The following is a 23,632-nucleotide window of genomic DNA, read 5'->3' as shown; positions in this document are numbered from 1 at the left end:
GAGTGGGGGGCAGGCCCCCTAGGGGAAGCGGGACGTGCAATTTCATAAGGAGGGCACAGCATGATCGTCTGTGGGATCTCAGGCTCATTCATCTCATTAAAATATTGAACTATGTTACTGTTTTTATGTATGTATATTCACATTTATATACCGATTAATAATGTTTTTACTTTCTGCAGACTTATTTTCTTACACATTCCAAAAGGCTTTTTTATATGAACATAACCAGAATTTCCATGGGTTTGGATTCCATTAGATGGGTTGGGTGGCCCTGCTAATTCCAGGGATGGAAAGAAGGGACCAATGTAAAAAGCTTTCTCACTCCTGCCTTAGCTGTGAGCCTTTCATTAAGGATTCAGCCATGTAAATTTCACTCAGCTCAGAGGCAACCAGTGCTGGGATTCCCAGGTCTGGGGGAGAGACAGGTGCACTGGCCACTTGCCCCTGCCCTGCCCACCCATGTTCCACCCCTCCTGCCCCTGCCTGACTGCTTCCTGCCTGTGCTCTGCCCATAGAATCATAGGGCTGGAAGAAACCTCAGGAAGTCATTGGGTCCCACCCTCTGCGCAAAGCAGGACCTAACCAACCTTAACAGCTCCCCGCCTCCCTTGAAGTGGTGGGGCCTGAGGGTAGTGCAAGCTAGGAAGCTCATGCTGTTCTTGGACATGCTAACCCAGGGGAGGGGTGGGATTGCCCCCACCACCCATTGGAAGTGGTGCTGACAGTGAGTACGAAGGAGAGGAGGCAGGCTGATGGTGGGGTGTGTGTGCATGTGCCCCCTGTGCACCCCCCCCATCACCAATGGCTCTATGTTTCAATACTTCTGTTCATCACCTGATGCTTATTCAGTAGCACAGTGAGTTTTCTGAAAATAGTTAACAATGTAAATCTCACAAAACAAACCAGCAGTCATAGCACTTTAAAGACAAACAAAATAATTCATTAGGTGATGAGCTTTCATGGGACAGACCCACTTCTTCAGATCAATAGCACTTCCAGTAGAGACTGACAGTTGTATAGCCTGGACTGGAAAGTCTATTGATCTGAAGAAGTGGGTCTGTCCCACAAAAGCTCATCACCTAATTATTTTGTTAGTCTTTAAAGAGCTACGACTGCTGGCTTGTTTTGTTAGAATACAGACTAACACTACCTTTTTATTACTATTCAATGTAAATCTCAGTGATTCTATCTGTATGACTTTGGCTTTGCTCCCCCAGTGTTTGTCTGGCACATTGTCTGTCTCCCTCCATAGGATGCTGCATTGACCCTCTCTGACAGCTCCTCGTGAATGGATGGATGCCTTTCATCTTTTATTTGACATGGCCAAAAATGAATTTATTATTCCCCTGAATCCTTCACTGTCACTCTTGACAACACAACCTACCTCATGAGAGTCATTGTTAACCCTTCCCTCCTGCCCCAAATTCAGCCACTGTCCAAATACTTCCATTTCTTTCTCAACATTTTAAGGATCTGATTTTTTTTTCTCCTCTTGTTCAGGCTCCATTTTCTCTCACCATGAAAACAGCAAATATTAGAAAAGAGAACTACAGCTGCAAACAAGAACCAGTGGATGTAAGAAATACTGGTTTTGAAGAATACTACAAGGGAGAAGGAGGTGACAGTGAGCTCCCAGCTTCCATCCTCAACATATAAGGTCTCCCTGACACACATGTTGTTGGAGTCCATGCAAAATGCAGCTTCTTTCACTTCCACATTCCATCCAGCATACCTTACTGTCATCATCCCACACCCCCACAACAAGCCAGCATTGACTACCATGCAGCAAACACTTAAGCAAGTGAAAATCTTTATTTTTATGGGTAACTCCATCAGTTTCAGGACTACTGATCGGAGGGAAGTTACATATGTCTGTTTGCTGGATAAAGCCCTTAGATGGTAAGGTCCTGGGGGCAGAGTGTGTATTTTTCACTACGTTGCGGGCGGTGCTGTATTCAGTAAGAGAATGCACTTCACTTTCTAGTTCTCCTGCCCCCAGCACCAGGGTACCACAGCTGGGTAACACACAGGGCAAGGGGGTGTTTCTTCAGTAAAGAAGAGAAGGCAGAAACACACACTGTTGCCCCTAGAATTATACACCACAATTTGGATTTTATTAGGTTTCTATCTGACCTGAAAATTTTCCCTGAAGTGACAAAAGCAGGCGGGTATTGGAACAATTTGCACAGTGGGCAGTGTTCCCTGTAAACTGAGAGCTTGGGTGGCTGCTTGGCCAGATTCAAAACCACCCAGCCGTCTAGTGGAGCACTCACCACTGGCAGCACGTGTTTCTACTATGGTGGTACACATCTGCACATGCCTCAGGGAGCATCACAAATTTCATTCCGCACATGGAGGAGAAAAATCAGTATTACCATCACTGAACTTTCAAAAAGAGAACACTCCTGAGAGGGAGGGTATCAGTATCTACCAATTCATGTTGTATTAAGGTACAGTAAACTCTCAATTTAACGGACTAATGGGTGGAAGGGGTGTCTGTTAATGCCAAAAGTCAGTTAAATCCAAATGGTTATAGTGTATGACGATGCACTGCCCTTCCCAGACCATCTCTCCTGCCTGTCCTCTGCTTCCCTCTTCCTTTCCCCACCTCCTGCCCCGTTCTTATCCTCACCTCCATCTCCCTCACCCAATTACTGGGAGAGGAGCTGCAAGCTGGCCTGGCTTCTGCTACCTCCCGTGGCTCTTGACACGCTCAGTGCTGGGGCTCCTCAGGTCCAGCCATTCCTGTGGCCCCACCAGTGGTGGCAGCTCTGGCAAGTCACTGGCATTTATTTGGGGGAGGGAGGGGCTAGCAGACAGCCTCCGTTATTTCCAAAGCCTGTTAAATCAAGGGTTGACTATATTAAATATACGATAACACATTAATACAAGGTGAGTTGGTCGATACTGGGTCTCCTGCATTCCCGCTCTCTTGGTAATTTTAACAAATTAGACAATCATACATCTTGGAGCATGAGCTCTTGGGGGCAAAGAGGTCTTTGCCCCTGAAAGGTTATGCTCCAAAACATCAAAACAAAAAGCAGTCAAGCAGCACTTTAAAGATTAGCAAAATAGTTTATTAGGTGAGCTCCGTGGGACAGACCCACTTCTTCAGACCAGAGCTCCAAAATATGTTAGTCTGTAAGGACTTCTTGTTGTTTTTGCACATAGACTAACAGGGCTACCCTTGTGATACTCCAACAAGGTGGAGGAAGCAGTGATTGTGGAATGCTGAAAAGTATTGACCCAAACGGTAAACCCCGCATTGGACGCAAACCACTCGGGGTCAGGCTGGACATCCGTCTGGACCAGAGCTACCTGGCCCGGCCGTGGAGGACTTCCAGGAGTTGGAGCTGGGTGAAGCTCCTGGGTACCATGTTCCCCGCCTGCTGCCGAGCTGCCGCTGTGCCCAGCGCTGGTCTCCCAGGACTCTCCCTCGACCAGGCTGAACGCACTGGTTTGCTGCCAGAGAACTGACGCCCGGCCTCGCCAAGCGCCGCACCCACCTCCACGGCTCCCCTCCCCAGCCCAGCCCAGCCCAGCCGGCGGCAGTCACGTCCGCCGTCCATCAGGGCGCGTCCGGGCTGCTATCGCGGTCTCTCCCCAGGCCGGGCTCCAGCCTCGCAAGGTCCGCCCCGCTCCCTCCCAGCTGTCACTCAGCCCCGCCGCCGCCGCCGCAGAGCCGGGCGAGCTAGGTAAGCGCGTGGGCCGGCAGCCGAGCCGCGCTGCAGCGGCTCCCGTTCCCCGGGCAGGCCGCGGCTCCCGCTGCGGGTCTGCCGAGGTAACGGGAAGGCGGGCTGGGCTGGGCTGGGCTGGGCCGGGCGGGGCCTTGCAGAGGTGGGGTGCTCAGGGCTGGCGCCAGGCCCTGGCAGCTGCCTCCCCCCTGGCGCCTTGGAGGAGTCTCCGGAGCCCGAACAGGGCCGCCTGTGCCTGCAGCTCGCCGCCCCCAGCGGGACGGTGCGGTGCGGTGCAGAGCAGTTATGTGGCGCAGAAGGTGGCAGGTGGGGGGGCCCTGTCCCCTCGAAAATGGCACGCAGCGCTCGCTGGGCAGCGCCATCGGCTTGCCCGCCGGGAACGGGAGAGCTTTGCAGGGTGGCTGTCTGCAGCTTCCTTCCCCACCCTGCCACGCCCGCAGAGCTGGGCTGTAGGTGACCTTCTCTCGGGGGGAGGCATGGTGATTCGCCCTCCCGCTTATCACTGGGCAGGCCCCCTCCGGGAGATGTAAGTCCGCCCTCACCCCGGGGCAGTGGCTGGACCTGGACTGGTTACATCCTGGTGCAGGGCTCTGAGCTGATGCAATATATAGGTTATTCTCCAAGCCAGGAGCATTGGGATATAAATATCGTGCCTACAATTGGTAGCTTCTCCATAAGTAAGATGTTGCTGTTGTTCATCCTAACTCCCCCCCCCCCCCCGCAAAAAAAATAACAAAACCAAAACAAGTCATCCTGTAGCACCTTAAAGACTAACATTATTCATTAGGAAATGAGCTTTTGTGGGTAAGACCCCCCTGTTCTTTATGCATTTTGGGCTCTACTATTTCAATTGTTTTCCTGTTTTCTCCTCCCTTTCCATTTTCAAGCCTGTTTCTGGGGGCTTGAGAATAATAATAAAAAAAAGTTTGATGTCTGTCCCTCAGGTGGTTGAAACTGCCAGGTTGTGAGACGTGAATTGCTTCAGTTGGTGTCAGGAATGATACGAGGAAATTCCATAGTAGCTGTGCTTTGCACATTTTTAAAAAATGTACATGGGGACAAAATAAGTATTGTTTTCTAACAGTTGGAATATTCAACCATATAAACTTTTTATGAAACTGTGTCTAGATTGTAGCCTTTGCTATCCGATGGCTTGTGATCCTTTGAAACATGACTTGCTATGTGGTTGATAGAATATGAGCAATAACACTTGACACAATGTTGGTTATACTAGAATACTTTCCTGCAGTGGACAAAATTCTGTCATTAACTCTCTGTGCAATCCTATTGACTTTGATGGAGTAGTAGTACTATGTGCTAATCAGTCAGAGAGCTGGTTTGATGGCAATTGTCCTTCAACCCTTGAAGTGTGCTCATGTTTCTGAGTAGCCGTGCTTACTGAGGGGTGTGCTTTTTTTTTTTATTATTTTTCATTTTCAGATAAAGCAAAAGCCACTGGCAATGTCTCCATCTGTACAGTTGTGTTGTATGATAGTATGACTCAGCACAGAATCTTTGATAGCCAGTATTTTACCTTATTTGAACTTCCTATTCCAGCCTCTTACTTCCGGTAGTGTTGTGAAAAGTGCAAATAAGTTATGGGGCTTAATGGAGGAAAATTCATCATGAAATGTTTAAAAAGACACAAAAAATCCAGCTCTCAAGATAATGAGATTTTGTTAAAAAAGATATTTATATTTTAGCTACTTTAATATTGGGGTAAAGTACCAGTTTGAGAATGCTAGGGACTGAATACCTGTATCCTCCGAATGGGTTCAAGTTTTATGCAGCAGCCATGAAAGTTTCTCCACCCAGCCATATCATGGATGAGACCTGGAAGAACAATTTCTGGTAGTGTAAAATAGCTCTGTCCCCATGTACTTTCTGTGTTTGGCCAATTGAATTAAAATAAAATTGAAGCAGAATACATCCATGCTGTTGAGTTACTGAAGTTATTTCTGAGGAGTGTTAGTGATACCAATGCAAACCTTTCTGATTCTGTGTTGCATATCACATTGCCTCGTGAGGATCAGAAATGAAAACTGACACAACTCATACCTGGAAATGGCAATCTCAAGGATTTGCACACTGAGAGTGCTTTAAAATACACCACCTGCTCCATTTTTACACAAGTCACTAATTTGGCCCATCATTTTTTGTACTCCTTGTTTTTTCCATGGGATCCAACCTCAGCTTTTGTCTGATTCTGAAGTAGAGTCTGAGTGTAGTATGGAAACATAAATGATGTCTGCACTTCAGTGTATTGTGACTTCCCTGCAGGATGGTGTCAGCAGACTCTAAGCAGTGACATTGCAAAGCCCAGACATGCGTATTTTGAGGCCAGGACAGATGAAAAGCATAGATGGAGAAAACTGGTACAAGGTTAAATATAGTAAATGTTTTTTTATAGTGTGAAAGGAACTAGCATACAAAAATACACTGGAGAACCAAATGTTGCCTTCTGTTTTAACTGGTCAGGCCCATTGATTTCAGGGTGCACTGCTAGATCACCCTCTGTCTCCTTTCAGTTCTTTGCCCATGCCTGCTGTGCTCTTTCTACTGGATACCCTATACTACATTGGTGAGATAATTGTGGTAACTCATAGATTTTACTGGACAAGTAAATAACTGTCTTAATTCTGTTCCCGTCCCTGCTGCTGCTGATCACATTATGTCTCACTGCTTCCTAAACATGTATTTGCATGAACAGTTAGTTAATGTATGGTTTGGGATTTAATTCCTGAAGAATAGGATCTGTGGGACTTGTTCAGCTTTCATAACCTTTTTAACTTCATTGGCCGCAGAGAGGAGGGCAGAATTGTATTACGTGTTTTTTTTATTTAATTAGCGTCTTCAATTTTACACATAATAATTAAGCATGTCTAAATTAAAATTGAATTTACAGTCATGTAACTCAGAACTTGAACACAAAGATCATTCAACTGGTCTTGTAAATATGTGCCAGAGGGGTTTTGAAAATGCTTATCACTTGATTGATCAAAAGAGTTGCTTGATTGTAATAAATACATCACTATTTAAGAATGAAATACATTACTTACTTGGATGACAATGTAACTAGTTTGAAAGGGGTTTAAATGCATAATGTTTGCCCAGTAAGTAATGCCCTTACCCTGTGAACAGTTCCATGAACTCAATGTAGAGTTACCAAACATCCCAATTTTGCTGCAATCTCCTCATACTGGGCTTTATCTCCCAAAGGCTATGGAAGCCAATTGGGGAACCTCTGACAATTTGCTTCCTGGCCTGCCCTGGCCCTGTGGTTCTCTCAAAATCAGCTGGCACATTCCTGTGACTTCTAGGCAGAGGTAGGAGGAGGATCTCTGTGAACAGACTTCCCCTCACCCCCGAGTGCTGATTCCACAGCTCCCATTGTCTGGGAACTGTGGCCAATGGGAGTGGTGTGGGCAGCACCTAAAGGCAAGGGCAGCATGTGAAGCCAACTGGCCTCTCACCACTAGAGGCTATAGGAACATGCAGGTTGCTTCTGGGAACCACACGTGAGCCAGAGCAGGCAGAGAGCCTGTCTTTGCTCCACCATGACACTGGCTAGGGCCCACAGTGTAAGTGCTGTCTGGCTAGAGCCTGCACCCCAGCCCTGAGCCCTGTCCTGGAGTCAGCATCTGACACCCCTCACCCTATTCCGCCCCCTCATGCACTTAAACTCCCTTCAGAGCCTGCACTCTGCATCCCAGTCCCTGCCTCAGGCTCAGCCCAGAGCCTCGTTCCAACACTCTGAACCTCTTGAAACCAACATGGAGGCTGCATCCCAACACTTTGCCCCATCTTGGTGAAGGTGAGTAAGGGTGGAAGTGTACAAATGAAGGAGGGAGAGAAGTTGGAGTAAACACTGATGGGGCTTCTGAGAAGGGTTGAGATGGGGCATGGCCTTGGGGAAGGGTCAGGGCAAGGGTGTTTGGGTTTGTGCAGTTAGGCAGTTGGCTTATCTAAATGTGGAACTGCGGTTCGAGGCCTTGCCCTACCACAGACTTCCTGTGTAACCTTGGGCAGGTCACTGAAACTCTCTGCCTCAGTTTCCTGTTAAATGTGTATTTCTACCTCAAAAAACTATTTTGGGGATATTGCTCAGATGCTGTGGTAATGGTTGCCACATAAGTACCTTTAATAGTTTGACTCTGCAAGAGCTTAGTGCTCTACCTATGTGGAACAGCTTGCAGACTTTGGCCTTGTATTTAAGTCACTACGGCTACATCTACACGTGAAGCCAACATCGAAATAGCTTATTTCGATGTAGCGACATCAAAATAGGCTATTTCGATGAATAATGTCTACACGTCCTCCAGGGCTGGCAACGTCGACGTTCAACGTCGATGTTGCGCAGCACCACATCGAAATAGGCGCTGCGAGGGAACGTCTACACGCCAAAGTAGCACACATCGAAATAAGGGTGCCAGGCACAGCTGCAGACAGGGTCACAGGGCGGACTCAACAGCCAGCCGCTCCCTTAAAGGGCCCCTCCCAGACACAGTTGCACTAAACAACACAAGATCCACAGAGCCGACAACTGGTTGCAGACCCTGTGCCTGCAGCATGGATCCCCAGCTGCCGCAGCAGCAGCCAGAAGCCCTGGGCTAAGGGCTGCTGAACACGGTGACCATAGAGCCCTGCAGGGGCTGGAGAGAGAGCGTCTCTCAACCCCTTAGCTGATGGCCACCATGGCGGACCCCACTATTTTGATGTTGCGGGACGCGGATCGGCTACACGTGCCCTACTTCGATGTTCAACTTCGAAGTAGGGCACTATTCCCATCCCCTCATGGGGTTAGCGGCTTCGACGTCTAGCCACCTAACGTCGATGTTAACATCGAAATAGCACCCAACACGTGTAGCCGTGACGGGCGCTATTTCGAAGTTAGTGCCGCTACTTCGAAGTAGCATGCACGTGTAGACACGGCTTACAATGTGTTGCCTCAGTGGAGTTAGAAGTTGGGGCAAAATTAGGACTTCGGTTTCCTATTGATGTGTAATGCAGAATAGTCATAACTATGTGCACTTATGTCCAGGTTCTGCAGCTATTGGTTCATATTTGACTTCCATAACACGATTGGGGTATAAAGTTCAGTGCATGCATAAATCGTTGCCCTGATCAGAAGCCGATGGCAGTGACGACCCAAACGGACTTTGTGTTGGGCCCTTAAATGTCTTTTGAAACAAGACTTAGTTATTTTTTCATCTGGGAGCTGTTTTTCGAGGACCATCTTTTTTGCAGTTCTGTAATACAGACCCACCATGTTGGGTTTTTTTAATTATTTTTAATTTGTAAATTAAATCTTATGGCCAAAGATTCCAGAACGTTGTTTAAGTTATAACTTTATGGCAACTATTTAAAAAAATTAACCAAATCTCTTAGGTTTGTGGACAGTAAAGGGCAGTGCTCCCTGGCCAGCAGCTCCTGAGGGGCCTGGAGACGCACGCCTTGTCCAGCATTTCCAGGCTGTGTGCTTGTCAGGTGGGGCCTGGGTTCTGCAGAGTGGCCCTGGCCTTTAGCTTGTTGGGGGCAGCAGCACTCTGGGGGCTGCCCCCAGCCTGCTGCTAGCTCCCAGGCCTGCAGCTTCTCCAAGAGGGTCTTTGCTTGGGGTAGTGCCCACTTTGTCCTGAAGTTCTTTGGGGATGGGGCAACACTCTGTGGACTGACCCCAGCCTCCAGCTGCTCCCCCCACAGCCCTGCACTGGTCCTGGGGGGTATTGCTTTGGGGGCTAAGTGAGGGTGAGGATCTGGGGATCTGCCCCCTCCAACAGCCCCTCCATGGCCTGCAGGCTCTGAGGGGGACTGGCTCTCAGGGCTGTCCCAGTGTCCCTCCCATGGCCTGCAGGCTGTGTGGGGACTGCCCCCCTTCAGCTGGCCTCCAGCAGTCTGAAGGCAGTCTGGGTTGGGGGAGGGGGAGCTAGGCTCCTGGGAGCTACCCCTCTCCGGTTGCCCCCCATCTCGCAGACTGTCTTGGCAAGGTCAGGCTCCAGGGACTGTCCCCGTTCCAGCTGCTTCCCAGGGCCTGCAGACTGTGGGCCCAATCGCCTCCAGGTTGTTTGGGGAGAGCCAGGCCCTGGGGACTGTCCCCCTCTCCAGCAGTTGCTCCAGAGCAGCCTCCCATAGCCTGCAGCCTGTCTGGGTTGGGTGAGGTTCTGCAGGCTGCCCTGGCCTCCAGCATCCCCTCCCATGGCCTGCAGGTGATCTGGGAGGCTGACCCACCCCCACCAGCAGTTCCGTCTGCAGCTTGTAGTCTCTTCGGGGGGCAGGCTCTGGGTTTGGGGAGGAAGAGCTACTTATCCGGTCTTCGTGGCAGGCAAGATGGTGGAGACCCCCGCCTGCTGGCCTCTCTGGTGGTGCTGCAGCTGCCTCCAGCAGTCACTCAATATTGTCTCCCCTTCTCTTCCTCTTGTCGCTCCCTTTCCATGTTCTGAGAAATCCTGGGATTTCAGCCATTTTCCTGGCACAACCAAACCTTGACCTTGGTTTAAGGTAGGATAGGAGGAAGCTGCATGCCAAATTTTGTGGTCTTAGCTCTTATACTTTAAGAGGAGTTCTTGAACAAAGATCGCACTGCAGACAGACATACTACTAATATATAGATTACACACAGAGTAGGATGGGGATAAGACCAGTACTTTCGGTTTCATTTGTGACCTAGTTTGAGTTCAGCTCCTGGAATTCTGGAGGTGAAAGACGAGGGCATGTGCTTGGTATGTCCTTCGTTCCCGGCCCTTTATTCTGGTTAAGCATGCTGCAGTTGTATATGATGTTATCCATTTGTTGCTCTCCTGTAATAGAGTAGACTTCCATTGTCGAGTTGATGTGAACAGAAATAATAGTTTTTTCTTATCACTACCAGCACTACCACTTTGTTCATAGAAAGTTTTTCACCAATTTTGGACACCTCTTTATATGTAACTTAATTAATTTGCCTTATAAATAAATTTACAGTGGGCATGGACTGAGCATTATTATATTATTTCTTAATTATAGTGATTACATAAGAGGAGACTAGACATCTGCCATGTCTCTACAACCACAGACAACTGCTGCACTATAGCAGCATGTCACAGCTGATTCATCATACAAGCATGGCTGACTCCCTGCTGATAGCTTGCTGAGGAGATAAAATCTTAGAAATGAATCCTTGGGCCTGCCTCCATTCTGTTACACTTGCATAAGTCAAGATTAACTGCATTGCTCTTAGGGGTGTTGCACAACTGAGAGAGCAAAATTTGGCACTGTGGAGTTTTATAGAGGAGAATTATTAAAAAAAAATTTATGCACGGTCCTTGTGAAAACAAGTTATGAAATTTTAAGAAAATGCTGAATCATTGTGGTTTTAGGTGTGTGTTGGAAATGCATATGGATTCTAAAATGCTGCTTGTACTAAGAGCAATTAGGGTTTATGCAGAATGATAGCAGAGACTATTGTTCTTCCCAGCAATACTACCTTGTTTTCAGTCACATGTAGTGTTAATACTGTGATTTGATGCTGCTTTGTCTTTTGGAAATTTCCCCCACTCCCGATTCTAATGAGATTTGGCTGCCAACACTGGATAAGTGGTGTTGTCTAAACTGCAAGTGGCCCTGACTCTTTATATTCTTGGTGTGTCCAGGATTCTGGAGTTTCTAGGCCAACTTTGACTCTGGCTTTTTTGTGAATTGACCTGTACACTGAGGGCCAGAGTTGTGCTGTATTGTGGTCCATGGGGCAGAGAAATATTTTTTTTTAAAGTAGAAGCATTACAAGATGTATAAGCTGTTTGCTGAATCACATCTGGCCAAGTTTTAAACATGATTTCTCCTGTAGGGAGAGGTGCTTACAGAATTAAATCTCAGCTTACATGATGGCACACAAAAGCCCTACAAAATTCTGCCATAATGTAAGCAGCTTCAGATCTTTTGGAATGTGGCTGTAACTTTTATTAACCATTTAGCTGCTTCATGTCAGACTGTTGTTGCTCAGATACTTTTTGGTGCACACAGCTAATAAATTGTAAGATTTTGCTGAGGTGTATGGTTGTAGCAGTGTTGGCCTCAGGCAGTGTTCTCTCTAGTGTTTTCTATGCATGGACAGAATAAATTTTGTTATGTGCATGGAGGCATGTGCAAGTATGCACGCCATAGAAACACATGCTGATGGCTGTGGGTGCTCTGTTAACTAGCTGGGTGGCACGTGAATCTGTTCTGGGTGGCTGCCCAAGCGCTCAGTTTACAGGGAATACTGAAACTAGAAAGACCAGGTGGTCGAGGTAATGTCTTTGATTGGGCTGGCTTCTGATTGTGGGAGAGCTTAAAAGTTTGTCTCTCTCACCAGCAGAAGTTAGTCCTGTAAAAGCTATTAGCCGACCACCCTTGGGTCTCTCAGGGTCTTTTCATGCATTCAGATACGATGTGGTCTGAGTAACTGAATCTAGACTTGAATATGTCTGTTTATGGTCTCTATGTGAATTTAGAGAAGACAGTTCAGTTTAATGTAGTCATCAGGTCTGTTTTATATACTCTAGGTTAGGTATTCTTCACTTATGTAACAGCAAGAGCCTTCTTTGGCAGGCAACAACTTGTTGAGGGAATGCTTGAGGCTTTAAGTGGCTGTTTAAAAGTCCCTGTCAGCTCTTAATGGGTGAGGATTTCATGTGGAAACAAATTACATCCAAGACTGATGCCAAAGAGAGTAAAAGCAACTCCATCTTGTGTGCATGCGATGGGAGTCTATGTGTTTTGTTGGGCTTTAGATCTTACATTAAGGCAGTTTTCTAGCATTGCACTGGTCTTACTGTGTTGAGTCAGGATTGGTTACTCCTCACAGAAAATTCCCTTTATCATGGTTATACTCTCCTTTACTGGAATTATGTTATTAATGTCACTAAACCAAGTATGATTTTAGGAATATGAAATCCCAGTGCAGTGCCTGGTATTGATAGGCCAGGAGAAACCATCTATTTTGTGGTTTTTAAATTGTAAGTACGGGAGTAGGGAATTTGTGTGTGAGCAAAGAAGGTCCATAAAACCTAAGGTCAGGTGACTTTGACTGTCCTTGTCAAACAACAAAACAAAGCACAGAAGGGTCACAGCTTCATATAATGGTGTATATCTATCTATCTATATATATTTAAAAAAACGTGTTTCCTCTGGTATGGCATATCTTACAAACCTCTGTGGGTGTGGAGTGAGGAGAGATCTCTTGCTGATGCACATTGGGGAGGGCTTTAAACTAGGTTCGACGGGGGCAGGGGAGCAAAGCCTGCAGGTAAGTGGAGAGCATGGATACCTGGGAGATGAACTTGAAATGGGAGGGAGTATGGGCTACACTGGGAGAGTAAAAAGAGGGCCAGGGCAAAACTGGGAGGCAAGACCAAATCAATGTCTGAGATGCCTATAAACAAATGCAAGACGTATGGGAAATAAACAAGAAGAATTGGAAGTACTAATAAATGCATACAACTATGATATCATTGGCATCACAGAAACTTGGTGGGATAATACTCATGATTGGAATGTTGGTATTGAAGGGTACAGCCTGCTTAGGGAGGACAGACAGGGAAAGAAGGGAGGAGGTGTTGCCTTGTACATTAAAAATGTACACACTTGGACAGAGGTGGAGATGGACGGGTTGAAAGTCTCTGGGTTAGACTCAGAGGAGTAAAAAACAAGGATGAGGTCCTACTAGGAGTCTACTACAGGCCCCCTAGCCAGGTGGAAGAGGTGGATGAGGCTTTCTTTAAACAGCTAACAAAATCATCCAGGGCCCAGAATTTGGTGGTGATGGGGGACTTCAACTATCCAGGTATATGTTGGGAAACTAATACAGCAGGGGACAGACTGTCCAATAAATTCTTGGATTACATTGCAGACAACTTTTTATTCCAAAAGGTTGAAAAAGCTACCAGAAGGGAAGCTGTTCTAGATTTAATTTCAACAAATAGGGAGGAAATTATTGAGAATTTGAAAGTGGAAGGATGCTTGGGTGAAAGTGATCATGAAATCATAGAGTTCACAATTCTAAGGAAGGGTAGAAGGGAAAACAGTACAATAGAGATAATGGCTGTCAGGAAGTCAGATTTTGGTAAACTCAGACAGCTGGTAGGTAAGGTCCCATGGGAAGCTAAACTGAAGGGAAAAACGGCTGAGGAGAGTTGGCAGTTTTTCAAAGGGACATTATTAAGGGCCCAAAAGCAAGCTATCCCGCTGCGTAGGAAAGATAGAAAACATGGCAAAAGACTGCCTTGGCTTAACCAGGAGATCTTGCATGATCTCAAACTAAAAAAGGAATCATATAAGAAATGGAAACTAGGACAAATTACGAAGGATGAATATAGGCAAACAACATGAGCATGCAGGAGCAAGATTAGAAAGGCTAAGGCACAAAATGAGCTCAAGCTAGCTACAAGCATAAAGGGAAACAAGAAGGCTTTTTACAAATACATTGGTAACAAGAGGAAGACCAAGGAGAGGGTAGGGCCATTGGTCAGTGACGAGGGAGAAACAGTAACAGGGAATTTGGAAATGGCAGAGATGTTTAATGATTTCTTTGTTTCGGTCTTCACTGAGAAATCTGAAGGAATGCCTGACATAGCGAATGCTAGTGAAAAAGGGGTAGGTTTAGAAGTTGAAATACGAAAAGAACAAATTAAAATTTACTTAGAAAAATTAGATGTCTGCAAATCACCAGGGCCTGATGAAGTGCATCCTAGAATCCTCAAGGAGCTGATAGAAGAGGTATCTGAGCCTTTAGCAATCATTTTTGGAAAATCATGGGAGACGGGAGAGATTCCAGAAGACTGGAAAAGGGCAAATATAGTACCCATTTATAAAAAGGGGAACAAGAATAACCCAGGAAACTACAGGCCAGTCAGCTTAACTTCTGTGCCAGGAAAGATAATGGAGCAGGTCATTAAAGAATTCATCTGCAAGCAGTTGGAAGGTGGTAAGGTGATAGGGAACAGCCAGCATGGTTTTGTTAAAAACAGATCATGTCAGACCAATCTAATAGCACTCTTTGATAGAATAACGAGCCTTGCGGATAAGGGAGAAGCGGTGGATGTGATATACGTAGACTTCAGTAAAACATTTGACACGGTCTCACATAATATACTTATCAATAAACTACTCAAATACAACTTAGATGGGGCTACTATAAGGTGGGTGAACAACTGGCTGGATAACCGTACCCAGAGAGTAGTTATTAATAGTTTTCAATCCTGCTGGAAAAGTATAACTAGTGGGGTTCTGCAGGGGTCTGTTTTAGGACCGGTTCTGTTCAATATCTTCATTAACGATTTAGATATTGCATAGAAAGTACACTTATTAAGTTTGTAGATGATACCAAGCTGGGAGGGGTTGCAACTTCTTCGGAGGATAGGGTCATAATTCAAAAGGATCTGGATAAACTGGAGAAATGGGCTGAGGTAAACAGGATGAAGTTTAATAAGGACAAATGCAAAGTGCTCCACTTGGGAAGGAACAATCAGTGTCACACGTACAGAATGGGAAAGGACTGCCTAGGAATGAGTACAGCAGAAAGGGATCTAGGACTTATAGTGGTCCACAAGCTAAATACGAGTCAACAGTGTGATGCTGTTGCAAAAAAAGCAAACATGATTCTAGGATGCATTAACAGGTGTGTTGTGAACAAAACACGAGAAGTCATTCTCCAGCTCTACTCTGCGCTGGTTAGGCCTCAGCTGGAGTATTGTGTCCAGTTCTGGGCACTGCAGTTCAGGAAGGATGTGGAGAAATTGGAGAGGGTCCAGAGGAGAGCAACGAGAATGATCAAAGGTCTAGAGAACATGACCTATGAAGAAGGGCTGAAAGAATTGGGCTTGTTTAGTTTGGAAAAGAGAAGATTGAGGGGGGGACATGATAGCAGTGTCCAGGTATCTAAAAGGGTGTCATAAGGCAGAGGGAGGGAACTTGTTCTTCTTTGCCTCTGAGGATAGAACAAGAGGCAATGGACTTAAACCGCAGCAGGGGAGGTTCAGGTTGGACATTAGGAAAAAGTTCCTAACTGTCAGGGTGATCAAACACCGGAACGAATTGCCAAGGGAGGTGGTAGAATCTCCATCACTGGAGATATTTAAGAAGAGGTTAGATAGATGGCTTTCAGGGATGGTCTAGAAAGTGCTTGGTCCTGCCATGAGGGCAGGGGGCTGGACTCGATGGCCTCTCGAGGTCCCTTCCAGTCCTACTCTTCTATGATTCTATGATTGAATTAGCAGAGAGCATGTCTTGCAGATCATATACAGCCTGAAAAGCTGTTGGAAAATCTGGGTTAAAGCCTATGGCTCTCTGGATAGCCCTGTCCAAAGAAAGCATCTTGCCCAGTAGCCTCTCCCAGGCTCCATTATTTCTCATCTCGTCAGGCCATGCTGCAGAGTTTGCCTGGCGCTCTGATCTTGTTGGTGTGGAGGGATAGCCGATGAGTGCCTGAGGCAGTACGTTCTACACAGCCATCTCTGCCCTCTGTGGTCCCCTCAGGTCAAGTTTTGCACAGTGAATTCAATTTCTCTTCCTGGTGGACAACAGGATGAAATTGAGGGATCAATGCCTAAAGAGGTTTAAAAATCTGATCGTGCTGTAGTTGTGATGCACAAATAAAAGAAAGTTTAGGGTGAAGAATAGCCAGTCAGAGTGTCCTCCCTCCCCCGCATAAATTGTAACCTGTTGAACTGTGTAACAGAGGAGCTTACCTTTTTCTCTGTGGCCATGTCTACACTGCCCCCGTCCCTCGCTTCCAGAAGGGGCATGGTAACGAGTGGAGCAAATGAAGCATGGACGAAAATATCTCACACCTCATTTGCACATTCCTGTGAGATCTCGCTTCTAGAAGATCCCCTACCGGAAGCCAAAACTGCTGTGTATGTGGGGTTCCTTTGGAAGGAAATAGGGGTCCTTCTGAAGGAAACCCCCTTTCCGGAAGACCCTTCTTCTGGTTTGCGGATTGGAGTAGGGCTGCTTGAGCCAGGACTGGGGCCGGGGCGGCTGGAGCTGTGCAGGGTTGAGCCAGGCTACGTAGGTTGGAGTGGGGGCCAGGCTGGGGGGGAGTGGGGGTGATGGAGTGGGGCTGCTGGAGCCAGAGCTTCAGCTGTAGGGGGTTTGAACCGGGGGCAGGGGGTGGTGAACTGTGGCCGCAGTGGGGTTTGAGCTGGAGCCGCCCAGCTTCTCCCAGGTGGGGCAGTCAGGAGCTGGACCTGTGTGGCAGTGTGGGCTGCCATCCTCAGCTTGGGGAAGCCAGGAGCTTTGCTAGTTGAGGGGCAGCCCTGTTCCCAGCACTCCAGATAGGGTGACCATCCATCCCGTTTTGGCTGGGGTGGGGTCATTCCCCTTGTCCCATGTTTGGCCATGGGAGGTATGGTCATCTTCCATATATGTGTCAGTCACTAATACTAGTCACTTGAAAAAAATCACTATTGCTGTAGACATTGCATCCAGCTTTATGGCTAACTGAGACCTGATGGTTGGAAAAAGGAGACTGGCCATACTGTAGGAAATTTACTGACATTATCAGCTAGAAGAATTATTCTAAATATTGTAATCCCGTCTGTTGTTTTTGCAGAAAATGGCTGTTCCACCTGCTTACGCTGATCTAGGAAAAGCCGCCAGGGATGTTTTCACCAAGGGCTATGGTAAGTAATACCAGCAGGAACTCATTTTTTTTTTTTAACTGAACAACCAGAGCCTAGAAGCTGTCTTCCTCAGATTTTATTCTCTTGCCTCCTAGAAATTTCAGTGCATTCGCTACAGAAATTTAGTCTGGTTTCTACTTCTCAGATATCAATAGGTTGTTATTGGAGAACCAGTAATCCAAAGAACTGGTCAACAAGTTGACCTATTACAAAATCTAATACCTGGCTGAAACTAGTGGGAACCAAATGAAAAATCTCAGCTGAAAATTTCCACTTCTGTTTGTGTTGAGCTGTTTACAGCCCGACTGCTAATTTGAGTGCCTTCTGTGATGGAGCCCTTATAAGTTATTTTTGCAGATGATAATATCTAGGGGCAGGTGGAACTTTCTGGCTGAGTTTCAAGGTATTGTAGAATCTGCATCCCACAGGCTGAGATTTAGATTGATCTGTAGAGCTACATGTTTTCCTGCGGGTATAGGTCATCAGTACCTTGCTTAAGGCACTCTCTGATTGAAGGAAACTGGTGTATACTACCTTTTTATGGGCCAGATTATGATCTCCTTAGTCATGTCAAACATTACCTTACTCCATACATAGTATCACTAGTATAATTTGGGTTACTTGTGGACCAAGTTACTCCTTGATGCCAGAAGTATTCCAATCTAGCCTGGTGTAAGTAGTGTTTCTAAAATCAATAGGACTAGTGTGGGAAGTTGCTTCCTAATATGACTATAGATGGCAAAATCTGTCTCCTGGCAAACAAATAATAGGAGCAGCTGTTAATTTTTGTTTAAATTCCATTTTCTGAGATGACTCAAAGGAGATGTATCTGAAACTGTATGAGAGAAAACAAAAATGCTGTTTCTGTATGTTGCTGTTTCAGACTAATATGTAAAATTCTTATTTTTTGCCATCTTTTAGGATTTGGATTAATAAAACTTGATTTGAAAACAAAATCTGAAAATGGACTGGTGAGTTTGGAAAGAAAAAACATTAATATCTGTCAGCTATATATTTGTTATGTCCCCATTTCTGAAAGTGCAAATACATGACTCAAACCTTTTTCATTCCGAATTATATTATAGTATGGCTGTATTATGTTTTCCAGTTATCTTTCTGCAATGAGGGATGTATAATGTGGTAGATATGTTCATTTGTGATACTCTGCATCATTTGTATAATATACTAATTCTACCTTGCATTTTATGAGAGTAGTTAAATGGTTCAATTTTTTCTTACTTGCTAAAATTTCATATTTATCATTTGACCTGCCTTTGATGGGGTGCAATTTTGGTGAATAGATTTGTAGTTTGGTGTAATAGTTGCTAGAGAAGATTGCACTATACAACATGCCATTTTTCAACACTAATTCTGGAGAAGGGTTCCAGAGGAGGTTTGATCAGTTACAAGCTGGTGAACCTAATTTCCTTGCCAGGCAAATTGATATAAATTGTAGAAAAGAACAGAATTGCTAGACACCTATATTAAAATGATTTATTGGGGAAGAATCATCATGACTTTTCGAAAGGGAAATTGTGCATCACTGATCTATTAAAATTCTTAAAATTCTTTGGCAGAGTCATGAAGCATATGGATGGGGGGATCCAGTGGCTACAGTATACTTGGATATTCAGAAAGCCTTTGACAAGGTTGGGGTGTGGTGCGGTTACAGAAGACCCCTTGGGATGTTCTCCAGGGGGCTGACCAGACCAACCTAGTGAGCCCTCCCTGCACAAATCTTTTGCGGAGATATGGATTTCTTGGAGTTTTTGATTCCTTCTGAAGGTAGATTTATTGGATGGTGTGCCCTGGAACTGCACCAGCCCAGAGTTGTGGCTAATCAGTGTCTGCATTGTTCTCCTTGGGGCGGAGCAGTAACTTCAATTGTGTACTTTGGCTGTGGAAGACCAGAGGAGATGGCTTAGCTGGACAGGGTGGTGGGGAGCCCCAGAGAACAAGAAGGTGGGTTTCAGTGGCCTGATCAGCACACTGGGGAACATCCTGAGGGGTTTTCTGTGACCGCACCCCATCACAAAGGTCCTTTACCAAAATGTCTTCAGGGAACTAAGTAGTTTTGGGCTATGAGGCAAGATTCTCTCATGGTTCAGCAACTGGTTTAAAGAAAGGAAACAGTGATAGGAATAAATAGTTATTTTTTCCACAGTGAAGAGAAGTAAATAGCAGGGTCCCTCCTAGATCTGTACGGGGACATGTGCTATTCAACCTTTTATAAATAATCTGGAAAAGTTTACAGAACCAGAAGTGAACAGAGATGTGGCAAAGTTTGCAAGTGGTACAAAATTATTCCAGATCAGTTCAAAGCAGACTGCACTGAGTTACACAGGGATCTCACGAAACAGCATGACTGGGCAACAAAATGGTAGATGCCATTCGCTGTTGATAAGTGCAAAGTACAATACATCCTTGCAATAACAAACATTGGGATTCAAGCCCTTTGTTTGTTATAGCTAGGGGTTACTTACGCTTGGCAGGGTGGTGGCAAAGAAGAGTGATAGCTGACAATTCCTCATGGGCTTAGATTTAATGTTTCTAATATTTGTTATTGTGAAGGTGTGATAGTGAAAGTGTACAGTAATGCACATCAGAATACTCCCAACTTGACATATACAATGATGGGTGCTAAATTAGCTGTTACCACCCAAAATGTAGGTCTTGAAGTCGCTGTGGATATTCTTTGAAAATTTCAGCTCTGCATACAGCAAGGGCCAAAAAGATTAACAATATATTAAGGACTAGTGTGAAATAGAGAGAAAGTAAGATAAAATACCATAATGCCACTATGTATGTCCATTTTATGCCCACACCTTGAATACTGTGTCCAGTTCTGGTTGACTTATCTTACAGAGAAGAAAATAGTGGAACTGAAAAAGATCCAGTAAAGGGCAACAAAGGTGACTGAGGGTATAGAATGGCTTCCATGTGAGGAAACAAGTAGGGCTGTTCAGCTTAGAAAAGATGTCCGTGTGTGTGAGAGAGAGAGAATGATATGAAAGATGTCTATAAAATCATGAAAAGTGAGGAGAAAGTGAACAGAGAAGTATTATTTATCCTTTCACGCAATACAAAAACCTGCAGTTCTCTGATGACATTAATCAGCAGTGATTTTAATTCAAACAAGAGAGTACTTTTTCAGACAACACATAACTAATCTGGAACTCATTGCCATGGCATGTGATGTTCAAAGTATAACTGGATACATTCAAAGAATCCTTCAACTGCTGATGGCCAAGGATGCAGCCCCTCACTCAGGGTATGTCTACACATAAAGGGAGATTGATGCAGTAGTGGATGATCTTTCTGGATTCATTTTAGCGTGCCTAGTTGCGACATGCTAAATTGAACTGTCAGGGCCAAGCATTTAACCCCAGGACTCCTGGCAGTCATGAGGAGTAAGGGAAGTTGACAGGAGAGTTTCTCCTGTTCACCTCTGTGGTGTCAATGGTGGGAAAAATCAATTTTAGATATGTCAGTTCCAGCTAGGCATAGTTAGATTTGTGTATTTAAAATTCATTTTTCCTCCTAGTGTAGCCCAGGCCTCAGGGTGACTCTGAACCTCTGATTATCAGAAGCTATGCCTAGAAGACAGAGTACTCCATAATTGCCCATATTATGTGTGCTCCCCCTGAAGTTCTGGCCTGGGCCACTGTTGCAGAAGAAACAGGGAAAGATGGACCATGTCTGACCCAGTGGGACAGCTCTCTCTGTTCTTATATAAGCGGTATGGTGATGTGTAATCCATAGAGTGGGAGTGGGGAACCTGCGGCTTGCAGCAAGCCTGCTACTTCATTTCATCTAGCCCATGGCGAGTCTTTGCATTGCGAGCTGGAAGCCCCGAATCTTGGTGGCCCCGATGGGGCCAGAAATGTGAGTACTGGCTTTCTGGCCTGACCCAGTGAACCCTAGCCCAAGGGGTGATGAGGGAAGCTCTGTGTGCTGCCCCCAGCACCAGCACTCTAGCTTCCATTGCTGGTCATTCTGCATAGGGGCTAGATATAGTAGTTACTTCCAGGAGGCACACAGGAGCCAGGACAAGGAGGCTGCTGCCTTACCCCCACTTCACGGCTTGTGGGAGCTGGGAAACTAAGCAGTTCTGCTGTACCTGGCTCCAGGCTCCCTGCTGCTTGTGGGAGCAGGGAGCCAGGTGTGGCTGGGAGCCAGATACACCAGCACCAGTCGGTTTCCTGGCTCTCCTCTGCTTGTGGGAGCCAGGAAACCGACCGGCACAGCAGCGCTGGTCGATTTCAGCATGTGTTGTTCTAAGAATCATGCAAGTGGAAGTCATGTAAGCTGGGGGTTCTACTGTACTGTATGCTGGAGAGATAGATTCTAAGCCTAGATAAATAAACAAGCCATAAGGATTAGCTAAGCTAAACTGTTTTGAGGGTTTTTTTTTTTTAATAGCAACAACCAACACAGCAAACAGCTTGGGAATTCATTTGTTAAATCACACTTTTACTGCAAGGCACAGAGAGAGTCTGGAAGAATGATTCATTGCAAAGTGAATTATTTAAGTTACTAACCAGTCAATCCATTCAGCTGTATCCACATCATTTTCTCCTAATAAGCAGTCTTCCTTACAATAGTTCATTCTTGCAACTAAGTAGTGTATCATCTCCTTATCATAGAATACTAGGACTGGAAGGGACCTCGAGAGGCCATCGAGTCCAGCCCCCTGCCCCAATGGCAGGACCAAGTAGTGTCTAAACCATCCCTGACAGACATTTATCTAACCTGTTCTTAAATATCTCCAGCAATGAAGATTCCACAACCTCCCTTGGCAATTTATTCCACTGCTTGACCACCCTGACAGTCAGGAACTTTTTCCTAATGTCCAACCTAAACCTCTCCTGCTGCAGTTTTAGTCCATTGCCTCTTGTTCTATCCTCAGAGGACAAAAAAGAACAAGTTTTCTCCCTCCTCCTTATGATACCCTTTTAGATACCTGAAAACTGCTATCATGTCACCCCTCAATCTTCTCTTTTCTAAACTAAACAAGCCCATTTCTTTCAGCCTTTCTTCATAGGTCACAGTCTCTAGACCTTTAATCATTCTTGCTGCTCTGTTCTGGACCCTCTCTAATTCCTCCACATCTTTCTTGAACTGCGATGCCCAGAACTGGACACTATACTCCAGCCGAGGCCTAACCAGCGCAGAGTAGAGCGGGAGAATGACTTCTCGTGTCTTGTTCACAACACATCTGTTAATGCATCCTAGAATCATGTTTGCTTTTTTTGCAACAGCATCACACTGTTGACTCATATTTAGCTTGTGGTCCACTGTATCCCCTAGATCCCTTTCTGTTGTAGTCATTCCTAGACAGTCTCTTCCCATTCTGTATGTGTGAAACTGATTGTTCCTTCCCAAGTGGAGCACTTTGCATTTGTCCTTATTAAACTTCATCTTGTTTACCTCAGACCATTTCTCCAATTTATCCAGATCCTTTTGAATTATGACCCTATCTTCCAAAGCAGTTGCAGCCCCTCCCAGCTTGGTATCATCTGCAAACATAATAGGCATACTTTCTATGCCAATATCTGAATTGTTGATGAAGATATTGAACAGAACTGGTCCTAAAACAGACCCCTACGGAACCCTACTTGTTATACTTTTCCAGTAGGATTGAGAACCATTAAGAAGGACTCTCTGAGTACAGTTATCCAGCCAGTTATGCACCCACCTTATAGTAGCCTCATCTAAATTGTATTTTCCTTGTATATGCATTATCTCCTTGTACTGCTAATGCTTGACACGTTTTCCTTTTTTACCCATGAAATGAATTTCTTCAAAATATTCCTTGATAAAGTCTCTCCTACATCCGGAAGCCATGACGCTTTTTCTGTGCTAGAAGTGTTTGGGAATAATATTGGAAGCTGTGTGAGTGAGCTGAATAATATTTTCCCTTTTTCTTTGTCGTCCCCTCTGTTGTTCCTTTCTATGCTGCCTTCATCTTTCCCTGTATATTGTCTCTTTGTTTTAAGGCAATGCCTTAACTAATTCCTCTGATGTGCTTGGCCAAGATCCACCACCGCATAAACACAGAACAGAAAGAATCCTATCCAGCCTGTGTCTTTCTTTGCACGTTACTTTTTAGTCTGCTGAGAAATGAAATTGAAATCCCAGAACTTTGAAGAAGCAAGAGCTAATAGTTAGAATGGGCAGACTAGAGCCATTGATTCATTTTTATGAGATTGTAAGTGTATATGTATCATGTTTGTGATGAGATTTAATTTAACTGTTATTTTTAAATTAAAAGTGTAGTATTTTATTGATTTTAAATAAAAT

General features: G+C 45.3%; 1 protein-coding gene across 2 annotated transcripts in view; it reads left to right on the top strand.

The window, feature by feature from the left end:
- Positions 1-3,565: 3,565 nt before the first annotated feature.
- Positions 3,566-23,632, top strand: part of VDAC1 (voltage dependent anion channel 1) — a 34,319-nt gene continuing 14,252 nt past the window's right edge. Inside the window, exons 1-3 of one of the 2 annotated variants that reach the window (XM_075009354.1) lie at positions 3,566-3,695; positions 17,260-17,329; positions 18,251-18,300. In XM_075009354.1, the coding sequence (XP_074865455.1) occupies positions 17,263-17,329; positions 18,251-18,300 (117 nt within the window). In that variant the 5' untranslated portion in view covers positions 3,566-3,695; positions 17,260-17,262. Of the gene's footprint in view, positions 3,696-3,726; positions 3,782-17,259; positions 17,330-18,250; positions 18,301-23,632 lie in introns of those variants that run through there. The other variant, XM_075009355.1, reaches the window with a different exon arrangement.

Source organism: Carettochelys insculpta, chromosome 15 (genome assembly GCF_033958435.1).
Source record: "Carettochelys insculpta isolate YL-2023 chromosome 15, ASM3395843v1, whole genome shotgun sequence".
NCBI lineage: Eukaryota > Metazoa > Chordata > Testudines > Carettochelyidae > Carettochelys > Carettochelys insculpta.
Note: the sequence above shows the minus strand (reverse complement) of the source record. Positions and strands in the feature narration are given on the sequence as shown.